General features: G+C 36.0%; 1 protein-coding gene across 7 annotated transcripts in view; it reads left to right on the forward strand.

The window, feature by feature from the left end:
- Positions 1 to 12,161, forward strand: part of DDHD1 (DDHD domain containing 1) — a 114,026-nt gene that overhangs the window by 84,914 nt on the left and 16,951 nt on the right. For all 7 annotated transcript variants that reach the window (XM_017512382.2, XM_017512385.2, XM_017512383.2 and 4 more), the window contains one exon: positions 2,050 to 2,156. In XM_017512382.2, coding sequence (XP_017367871.1) covers positions 2,050 to 2,156 — 107 coding nt within the window. The remainder of the gene's footprint in view (positions 1 to 2,049; positions 2,157 to 12,161) is intronic.

Raw genomic sequence — 12,161 nt, forward strand, 5'->3', positions numbered from 1 at the left:
TAATGGGATTGCTGGGTCAAATGGAATTTCTATTTCTAGGTCCTTGAGGAATCGCCACACTGTCTTCCACAATGGTTGAACTAATTTACACTCCCACCAACAGTGCAAAAGTGTTCCTATTTCTCCACATCGTCGCCAGCATCTGTTGTTTCCAGATTTTTTAATGATCGCCATTCTAACTGGCGTGAGATGGTATCCCAATGTAGTTTTGATTTGCATTTCTCTGATGACCAGTGATGTTGAGCATTTTTTCATATGTTTGTTGGCCTCATATATGTCTTCTTTTGTAAAGTGGCTGTTCATATCCTTTGCCCACTTTTGAATGGGCTTGTTAGGTTTTTTTTTTGTAAATCTGTTTTAGTTCTTTGTAAATTCTGGATATCAGCCCTTTGTCAGATGGGTAAACTGCAAAAATTTTTTCCCTTTCTCTTGGTTGCCAATTTGCTCTAATGACTGTTTCTTTTGCTGTGCAGAAGCTGTGGAGTTTGATTAGGTCCCATTTGTGGGTTTCTAAGATACTAGCAGTATTCTTAAACCAGATGGTATGAACATGTGTTTATGTATTATTTTTTAACCTGCCCATACAGAAATAAAAACCTCCATTTATGTGTGTCTGTATTACACAGTAAAAACTTTTTTTGGAAATGCATTAAAATGATATTTGAAGTATTTTTACATCAGTGTGGTAGTCATACCTTCCACTTTTACAATTTAAAAATAGGTACAGTCTGTAAATATGTTGTACACCCACGAAGAGCAACAGTATTTCCCTTTACTTCTTTGAAAAAAAAAATCTAACCTTTGCTTGTCTTTCCCTTCCAGTTATTATTACATTGTATTAAAGCAGAGAAATAAGTAAAATAACCTAAGCCAATGCAGTGAAAAAGAATAAAAGTGTGTTTGACTAAAATCATAAGCCTTCTGCTCACCTTTTGCTTTCAAATCACAATATTCCAGGAATAGTGCTTTGCATTTCTATAATAAATAGAAAATTTTCTGTATCTCTAATAATTTTATTAGGTGTCTAATAGAATAATCTTCGCAAGGTAGAATTTCCATTGATTAGGCATAACTCATGGAAGGCTGTACTGGTTTGAAATGCAGTTTATGTAGCAGGGTTTTTTTCAGTAGAGTAAATTACACCACCTTTATCTTGTTTACTGAAGAGACCCATTGCTGATTTATTTGCCTTTGTGCATGTTTGTGACCTGACCGATCTTACCAATAGATTGCTCACTAAAGATAGATAGTGCCAAGTGTAGGATAACTTTGTTTTACTGTGTTGCTGGTTGCCACCAGTGGCTCTAGGCAGTCTACGTGGGTATTGCCAATCCGAAGGTGCATAGATCAAAAAAAGAGAGAGGCTGGGCACGTGGCTCACACCTGTAATCCCAGCACTTTGGGAGGCCTAGGCGAGCAGATCACTTTAGGTCAGGAGTTAGAGACCAGCCTAGCCAAGATGGTAAAACACCTGCTCTCTACTAAAAATATAAAAATTAGCCGGGCATTGTGTTGCACACCTGTAATCCCAGTTACTCGGGAGGCTGATGCAGGAGAATTGCATGAGCCAATAAGCTGAGATCACACCACTACCCTCCAGCCTGGGGGACAGAATAAAATTCCATCTCAAAAAAAAAAAAAAAAAAGAGAGAGATTGAGAGAGAGACAAAGGAAACAGAAAAGGAGGTACGAAAAGACTTGGGATTGTGTTTTGACACTTGTTCTAAAATACATGGCCTGGTTTTGCTCTGGGTACCCCTGAACTTCATGCAAAAGCCAGTACATAGAAAAAAGGGTGAGGCTTTATAGATTTGATGATGACTTTCATCCTTCAGTGTTTCTTTTCATGTCCTATTTTGTCTTTTATGTTTTTTTTCCTGCAGTATTTTACAGGAAGGGAAGGTCCATTAGAGCCAAAGCTGGTCTTGAATATTTAAATGTTAACTTAAATAGTTATATTTCAGACAGCATAATTTTCTTTGTTATTTTTTTCCTATAACAGAGACCTTCTATAAGTTTGTCTTATTTTTTTTTTGTTTGTTTCTGTAGACACTGTTGATTCCATTACTCCTGACAAAGTACGAGGTTTAAGGGATATGTTGAACAGCAGTGCAATGGACATAATGTATTATACTAGTCCACTTTATAGAGATGAAGTAAGTATCATGATTATCTTGCTGTTGGGTATTTTTTAGTAATAGCTTACAAAATGTCCTGAATTTTAATGTTTTATGATTTTTTAAAAGCAAATGAGAAATAACAGGAATTTATTAATCTGTAAATTAGCCTATTTTTAATAATAAATTTGATAGTCTTCAAACGAGACATTGGGACCCTTAATAAAAGATAGTCTCAGGGGTCGGGGACTGGTCAGAAAATGGCTCTCTGAGAAATAACAGATTTCATAAATCTGATTAATTATATCTTTGATTGTCTTCACAAAAGAGTTTTATACATAAAATGTCCTTTAAATTTTTTGCATGTGATGGACTTTTATTGCCTCACTTCTGTAATGGAATCGGACAGTTTTCAAATGGTACTTTTGCTGATGCCTCCCAAGAGTAACACTAAGGGTGAGAGGTGAAGGTTTATTCAAGAAGATGAGAGAATCTCCATCAAATGCATTTTGTCACTTTATTGATAAGAAGGAAAGGAATTCTGTTTAGTAGGAATAACTAACATTTGCTAATTGCCTAACGTGTTAACTTGTTTAATTCTTATTTTAAAAAGCCCTGTGAAGTAGGTATGATTAGTATCCTCATTTGAAGGATGAGGAAACTGATGCCAAGAGAGACTTGCTCATTGTGTCTCACTTAATAAGTGGCAAAGCCAGGATTTGAACCCAAGCAATATAGCTACAGAGCTTACACAGAGTTTACCACTCCCCTCCTCTGTGTTCACGATATAGCCAGTCTGTCTGTTATTTATTGGCCGATTATTTTGACTTTGCTGGGCCTTAAATCAGTAAATATTTAGTGAGTCTCTACTCTATACCAAACACCGGCTAACAGGGGGCCACTTTACTGTAAACTGTTACCCCTCATTAGCAGGGAGACAGGGAAAATCAGTTCAAGTGTTTGAAAGTAAGATTGGTTGCTTTGGTAACAATTATTTATCAAGAATCCAGGTAAGATTTGATAATATATATGTATACTGAATCAGCTGGTTGAAGATGTTTTGAAATAAGAGTATTGTCTACATGTTTATTGAAAATTTGTTTATTGAGAACTTAGTATATATAAGATATTATACAAGGAGGAGGAGTCTCTGCCTTCAAGAAAGTTTAAAATATTACAGTACATAGGTCCACCTTCATGAAATGTGGTGTCTAAGGAAGAAAAATCCATGAAAATGTTTGCAATTATTCTTTTTTTCCCTCTGAAAGAAGTCTTTAGGTTTATTGTTATAGTACTTAAGATAAATTACATTTCCATACTTCTACATAATCATATATGGCCCCAATTTTTGTTCTAAAAACCATGCAGCAGAAATTATGTTTTGCAAATTTTATGTGAGCTCTACAGATAGACTATCTGATTCCAGTCCCACTGTAACACTTAATTTTTATGTGGCCTCTCTATCTGTGAAGTCGATATTCTAACAAGTAGCTACTTTATAGTGTTCTTGTAAAGATTAATTGAGGTAATACTTACATTAACATGTGGCCCTTGGCAGTCAAGAATTGCTATTATTACAGGTATTATAATATCAAATCATTTTAGTTTCTGAATTCTGAGTAAAATTCTCCAATGCTTAAACAGATGTGTTGCTGCCTATAGATACCTCTGCTTTCATAAGAGAAAGAAGGGTTTGATGTTTTGGTCGGGAGCTTGCTTTCTTTTATCAAATTTTTTAATCTAAAAATATTCCTAACTAAGCTTTGAAAAACTAAGTCTGGAATGGAGCCTGACGGTAGGATTTAATGTATATGTTTACTGTATAAAGATCATAGATTTCTTAAGATTCCATAACCTGTAACTATCTTTATAATAGACATGTAAAGTATTTCAGAGTTAACAGGTTTATTGTTTTATATGTATTAATTTATAAATTTAATTTGCCAAATATTTTCTGAGCACATTTTGACACACTTTCATTTCTATAAGCTAGTAAAGAGACATAGATTTGGCAAAGGAAGTAACAGATGCTGTTGTTTGTATCTAATTTCTCCCCAGTATTTTTATGTTCTTGAGGATGGAGAAAGGAAAAAACAGTTTTATCCCATACCCCAATTCTATCTTTAGAAATTCAAGCAAGTAATAACAAGGTTCTAACCCAAAATAGTGTCAATAGGAATAAAGAGAAGAGATGGATTCAAAATATGATAGAATTAAGAGGTCTTGAAATGATTTGTTAAGAGTGATACTGGAAGGGAAGAGACAGATGATGCTCACAATTTCTCGCTTAGGCAATGGTAGATGGTTCCAATATTAACTATAAACAGAGAAAGGGGAACCAGATTTTTGCAGGGGATCTTAGTATGTATAAGAGTAGAACATAGAGAAAATAATGAATTATACTTGTAAAGTTTTTTACAGGTAAAATCATATGTACTTGTAAAATCGTGTTTATGATTTCCTTCTGGAGTTGTATAGCACAGACTATAATATTTAAAATGAAACTAGTGAGAGTGGAGGGAGGAGGATAGCAGAGAGCATGTTACCATACACATACACATACGCATACATGCATATATATGGTGGGTGGCAACCCTAAGAGGGCTCAAAGCTCTGGCCATTGGCTAATGATGACTGAGCAAATGGTCACTTTCTGTAATGTTCTTATATGTGGAAAGATAACTATCCTCATAAGGTAACTGAATAAAATAGATATTCAGTAGGAAGAGGGAACCAATGGCTATGATAAATGGGAGAGAAAGGGAACACCCAGTTCTTTGAATTAGTTTGTCTTTTGATCCAGATGAATTTCATCGGAGAGCACTGAGGACTTGTGACTGAGATTCATCAGCACACTTTAGCAGAGATTTTCAGATATCCCATCCCCAATTAGAATCATTTCATACTCATTAAAAATAACAGGAAAAATAAAACCCGGGTGGGGGTGGTGGGTACTGGAATTTGAGGGTATCATTGTAAATTCAGCAATTTCTAAATTATGCAGGTGTGTTGTAGGTATTACTTAAATATATAGGTGAATATGTATGTATACAGGCATACCTCAGAGTTCAGACCACTACAATAAAGTGAATGTCACAATAAAGCAAGTCATGCAAATTTTTTGGTTTCTCACTGCATATAAAATTATGGTTACACTATACTATAGTCTGTTAAGTGTGCAACAGCATTGTGTCTAAACAAATATATGTACCTTAATTTTAAAAGAGTTTATTGCTATAAAATACACATAGACATGAAATGAGCACTTTGGAAAAATGGCACCAGTAGACTTACTCAACACACGGTTGCCACAAACTTTCAATTTGTAAAGAAAAGAAAAAAAATGCAGTGTCTGCAAAGTGCAATAGAACAAGGTATGCCTGTTCATATGTATATTTCCTAAATTTGTTCACTGAAGTGGCCAAGAAGCAGACACCCTAGTTGAGCATACCTAGCATCCAGATCTTTTCTTCTAGTGCTATTATTTCATGCTAAGGAAAACCAGGGTTGCTCAGGAAAATGGCTGATTCTGGGGCTAGGACAACTTACGACAGAAGGTAGGAAGATGCTCAAGAGAATCATGGGGCAGGTCACAAGAACACAGGGCCAAATTAAAGAAGCAGCTCTCACTAGCCAAATCTGGAACAGTTTGAGCACCAAAATATTTAATTATTGTTACTTAAGGAATTATTAGTACTTTTAATATGGAATTATATTAAGGATAATGTAATAAGGAATTATAAATCATTTAAAAAATTATTACAAGTTCATATTGACTATAAATAAATAAATAGGGAGAAAGGAGGATCCTTGCTTACAGTAGAATGCCAAAGGCCTGATGGAGGGAGTCCTGGAGTTGGAAAGCTATTTTGCAGCTGTTATAATAGGATTAGGTAAGAGAAGATTGGACACATATTATTGATGGATACTAAATTGAAGGCAGTATTTTGATGAGGATCAGGATATTTACATGGTCATAAACTATATCCTGCTTTTACCTGGTCATAAAAAAATAAACATTATTCATTTGAGAAAGAGTGACAATAATTATATGCTGGAGAAATCAAGCAATACCTAAACTGGGTATTCCTGAGGAACAGATAAACATTATGCACCTCCAGATATGACACACACAGAGGTGGACACAACATCACTTATACAGTATACTGACGATGATGAAACATCAGACAAACACAAAACAAGGATGTTGTAATACAAAGTAGGGATGAGACTGTATTCTTTAAAAATATTATCCAGCTGGGTGCAGTGGCTAATGCCTGTAATAATCCCAGCACTTTGAGAGGCCATGGTAAGAGGATCACTTGAGCCCTGGAGTTCTAGACCAGCCTGGGCAACATAGCCAGACCCTGTCTGTACCAAAAATAATTTTTTAAAAAATTAGCCAACTATGGTGGTTTGTGCCTGTAGTCCCAGCTACTCAGAATGCTGAGGCCAGGGAGGATTGCTTGAGCCTGGGAGGTCGGGGCTGCAATGAGCTGTTCTCATGCCGCTGTACTCCAACCTGGGTGACAGAGTGAGACCCCCATCTCAAAACAATAAAACAAAAATCAGTATCATAAAGGCAGCGTGGCTGCAGAAAATGTTCCTGATTAAAGGATGCTAAAGAGAAATGTAACTAAATACAGTGTCTCATCCTAGACTGTATCCTGTACTGGACTGGGGAAACTGCAGTAAAAGACTTTATTAGATACACCGGCAGAATTGGAATGTGGATGGTAAATTAGATGAAATACTGTATCAAAATAAATTTATAAAGTTGATTACTATGATTATAGAAGAGAATATTCTTAGTTTTAGAAAATATACAATGAAGAATTTAGTGGGTAAAAAGACCATGACATACATAATATATCCTTAAATGGTTCCCAAAAAAGGTGAGGGTCTATGTGTGTGTGTTTATTACAGAAACAGAACAAGCAATAAAGCAAATGGGATAAAATGCTAACAATAGGTAAACCTGGGTAAAGGTTGTATGAGTGATCCTTGTGCTATTTTTATTTTGCAACATTTTATACATTTGAAATTATTTTCAAATAAAAAGACACCAGGCATGGTGGCTCATGCTGGTAATCCTAGCACTTTGGGAGACTGAGGCAGGCAGATCACTTGAGGCTGGGAGTTAGAGACCAGCCTGGCCAACATGGCAAAACCCCATCTCTACTAAAAATAGAAAAATTAACCATGCATGGTGGCAGGCACCTGTAGTCCCAGCTACTCGGGAGGCCAAGGCAGGAGAATCTCTTGAACCCAGGAGACACAGGTTACAGTTAGCTGAGGTCTTGTCCTTGCACTCCAGCCTAGGTGACAGAGTGAGACCCCATCTCAAAAAAAACAAAAAGTTAAGAATAGTTTCCCAGATCTCACAGAGATTCTCATTCAGTGGTTCTGAGAAGGAGCCTGTGATTTTGTATTTTTAACATTTTCCCTACTTGATACCATCCCCGGAATTCTGGGAGAACACTGCTTAAGGGATTGTGAAGAACAAAAGGGGTGCTTCCTAAGTAAGAGGTTGGCAAACATTATTCCTTTATTTTATTTATTTATTTATTTTTTTTTTTGAGACAGCGTCTCTCTCTGTCACTGAGACTGGAGTGTAGTGGTACAATTTCAGCTTACTGCAGCCTCCATCTCCTGGGTTTAAGTGATTCTTGTGTCTCAGCCTCCTCAGTACCTGGGACTATGGGCACAGGCCAACACATTTGGCCAATTTTTGTATTTTTAGTAGAGATGGGGTTTCACCATGTTGCCCAGGCTGGTCTTGAACTCCTGACTTCAAGTGATCCTCCCACCTTGGCCTTCCAGAGTGCTGGGATTACAGGCATGAGGCACCACGCCTGACCTATTGCTATTTTAAAAAAAGAAAAAGAAAAGTTGATTCTGCAAATTAAAATCTATTAACATGAGATTGGTGTTGGGTAATAGTCTAGAATAAATGATTTAAAAGTATATGTTTCCTTAGGGAAGGAATGATTAAGAGTAAGTCATATGCCTGGTGAATGAACCTTGTTTGATTTATTTGAGAGGCATTTGAAAGAGCCTTTCCCCCCACCCCCAGGCTTCTTCTCTGAGCCTTTATAGTCAAATAGATGCAGATTCAAAACCTGCCACTTCTCTGTAATCTCAGCACTTTGAGAGGATGAGGCCGGCAGATCACTTGAGGCGAGGAATTTGAGACTAGCCTGACCAACATGGTGAAACCCTGTCTCCAAAAATACAAAACTTAGCTAGACATGGTGGCGTACGCGTACACCTGTAATCCTAGCTACTTGGGAGGCCAAGGCACAAGAATCACTTGAACCTGGGAGGAGGCAAGGTTGCAGTGAGCCAAGGTCATGTCACCGCACTCTAGCTTGTGTGATAGAGCAAGACTCCACCTCAAAAAAAAAAAAAAAAAAAAAAAACTGTCATTTAACCAATTATGTGACCTTAGATCAAATTTCTCACTTTGTTAGCTTCCTCACTTATAAAATGGGATAAAATAGGTACTGATAAAGTTTGTCATAAGGATTAAAGATGGAATGTTTATGAAGTTTCCAGTACAACTTGTGGTACTTAGACATTCAAGTTATGATTGATTCTGTGTATATTTGTATTTATGAATTGTGAGGGCCATAATTTTTTTAATGTGCTTATTCCGTTAAAAAGTAAAGATCAGTGGATAGAAAATATGGAAAGGAACATGTTTATTTATTGTAATGAACTTTGTAGTAACACAGCTGTCTCTAAAGATAGAAGTGGACACTTTAAAATGGAGATACGCACTAAGGTAGAGGCTGAGTAACCACTTCTCAGGGATGCTGCTGAAGGGGCTCCTACCTTCACAGCAGTTTAAATTACATCATTGCTGAGGTCCCTTTTAACTTTCAGACATGCTCATTGGAGAACCCTAATTAATGATTTTCCTAATAATTCCTGAAAAGTCATGATAGGGGAAAAGTGTGTGTATCAATCAGTACTTCTCAGATGACTTTCTGAGGACTAGTTTAAAAAATCAACCAAAAAATTAATCTTAGACTATCAAGAGATCATCAGAGAGCCTTTGGCCCTTTCTTCAACCTTAAAGTAACACAAGAAATCCAGAGATCTTGTATAAATCTGAACTCTCTTTTCAATAGCTTCTAGAAATAAAGAATTATAAAGAGAATTGTCCTAGCCATATCTTGACATTATTTGAATTATTTAATTAATATATATGACTAAAACTCTCTAAATTACAATTTCTCATTACAATTTCTTGAAGCAGAAAGAACAAAGGACTAACCATTCCTCAGCCATATTTTGTGTGTTTGGACTCACTCTTGAAACTGCCGGGTTTTTCCTCTTTACCTTCATTTCCTTCCTAAATGTTAGCTCTTGAGCAGTGGTTATGGGAATTAGAAATTATTTTAAACTTTTGAAAAGCTGTCCAGTGTTTACTGTGTAAGACATTTGCTGACTTGATCAGATCATATTGTAGACCTAATAAATAATAAAATTAACATCACAGGGTGTATTGTTAATCTTGGCTGAGATGTCCCAAATGAATACATTTGGTCACAAAGGGATCCTAATTGGGAGAATATAATTGGATCCGAAAGGAGAAGAAAAAGGGGAAAAAAAATCTCCAATTAGAGTAAACTTGTTGGATGCAACGTCAATGTGAATTTATCCTTTGACTGATGAGTGGATGAGATATAGAAGCACTTAGAGGTAGTACAAAGCTATTTAAAAAGTTGGCTTTCAGAACCATAATATCTGACCACAGATGCCCCATATATATGCATAAGCAATAGAAAAAGAAAATGCTACCAAATCCAGATATGCTCTAATAAGGAAATACAAAGGCCATTTCTAATCAAGTGTACAATTATTAAAACAGATGACATCATCAGCTCTTCAGAAACTGTCTATGCTATGCCTCATTCCATAGTGAAATATTTTAATATCAAATAGACTTTCTCTGCCTTAGATAATTTGCTCTTGTCTTTTTTATCCATATATGATTGCCAAACTAATGAAGTATTTGGTGTAGTGAGAGATGCTTTAAAAATTTGAATGTGAAATAGGTTAAAAGCTGGTAGTGTGATTTCCTTTTTAAAAAAAAACTTTAATATGGGAGTGGGCTGGTATTTTATAAAAACAAAAAGATTGGGTACTTTTGGTCAAAGTACTAAAGTGTTTATCTTTTAGTGCTTTGAGATTTATATGGTACAAGTCTTAAAATTAAGGTCTTGAAAAATAAAAACTATTAAGAACCGTTGCTTTTTTATTTTTATGTATTTATTTTTTTTAATTTATTTATTTATTTTTGAGACGGCATCTCGCTCTGTCATCCAGGCTGGAGTGCGGTGGCACAGTCTCGGCTCACTGCAACCTCCACCTCCCGGGTTGAAGCGATTTTCCTGCCTCATCTTTCTGAGTAGCTGGGATTACAGGCACGAGCCACAATGCCCAACTAATATTTTGTATTTTTAGTAGGGTTGGGGTTTCGCCATGTTGGCCAGGTTGGTCTCAAATGCCTCATCTTGTGATCCGCCTGCCTCCACCTCCGAAAGTGCTGGGATTACAGGCGTGAGCCACAGCACCCAGCTGAACTGTTGCTTTTAAAGGAAATTATTTTATCTAAGCATTAGCTTTCTCTGTACCTACTTTATGTAGATTGCAAATCCAGAAAATTATGAAATTTTAAAGATTGCTTGATATTCTTATCAAAGCCAAATCCAAAGCATAGTATTATAGTTCCCTTCAAACAGAGCCATGTAGTATTCTATTCCATGCTGCATATTTTTTAAACTATATTAACTGGAGTTTTACTTACAACCCATGTCTTAAAAGGTGTTTATATGCATTGCCATTAAATCACTAGTTTCTAAAGTGTGATCCTCAGGCCAGTAGCATGAGCATCATCTGGGAGCATAATGAAATGCAAATTCCCAGGCCACATCTCAGCACTTCTGGATCAAAAAGTCTGGGGTGGTCCCTAGAAATCTGTATTTACCAAGCCTTCCGGGTTATTCTGATGCATGCTGCAGACTGGAGAACCATTGCACTAAAGCACAGAATTCTGTCTTTCTTCCTGAGGGAAAAAAAAAAAGTCTAATTAAAATAAACGTTTGCATTACTTCCTACGGAAAAGGCAGCTTATCATCCTTCCACATGTTGCATGCTTGCCTTATCCTTTTCTTTCTTCATCAGCTGAATATATCTCATCAGACATGATAGTTTCAGAGCTTTAACTAGACCTCAGTATAGTAATACGGAGCTCCGAGATGTTAACAGAGAGACCATCATTCCTTTATTCATGTCACTGCTAACCCTGCCAATCATAAAGTACATAAAGAATGATTTTCAGGTTGTGTCATCGGATAAAGAATGTTCAATAAAAGCTGATAGTGTCTAATTTTCTCAAGACATAGTAACAAGGTTGAAAACAGAAGCAACAAACAACCAATATTTGTATGTCAGAGTAGCAGCTGGCATATTAAGAAGTACTGAAATGAGAAATTGAACATCCAGCAGGAAATTCATAATTGAATAGAAGTAAGCAATGGTAGGAAGAAGAGAAGACTGCCTTAACACTCAGGTCAGGTCCCAGGATGGGTTTTAGTAACAAAAGAACCTTATTCTTCTGACTTTATGGAGTATTTCAGTAATACTTATTAAAGCTTAATTGCAAAGAAGGCAGTTTTAAAAAGAAATGTTACGAAAATACTCCCTATGTTATTAACCTCTAAACTTAAAATAGCCCTACTTTCCAGACATAGAAAACAACTTTTTACTTTCATGTCTGCATTTTCAACTTAGCGGAAATTTGAACTATCCAGTAGATCAACTTTAGTTTATTCTTCAATCATACAGTGGCCTTTTATTACCTCTATCTAAATGCACAATAATTTATAATAGGTTAGTATATCTGTTATCATAAACCCATATAGTCATTTCTAAAATTTACTGACTAAAAACTACAAGGTACAAAAATTTAGAATTGTACATGGAAGTTAAAATGAAGAAGAAATTTGCAGGGGTTTTTGAAAATCTTACTGG

Source organism: Cebus imitator, unplaced genomic scaffold, assembly GCF_001604975.1.
Source record: "Cebus imitator isolate Cc_AM_T3 unplaced genomic scaffold, Cebus_imitator-1.0 Scaffold472, whole genome shotgun sequence".
Classification (NCBI taxonomy): Eukaryota; Metazoa; Chordata; class Mammalia; order Primates; family Cebidae; genus Cebus; species Cebus imitator.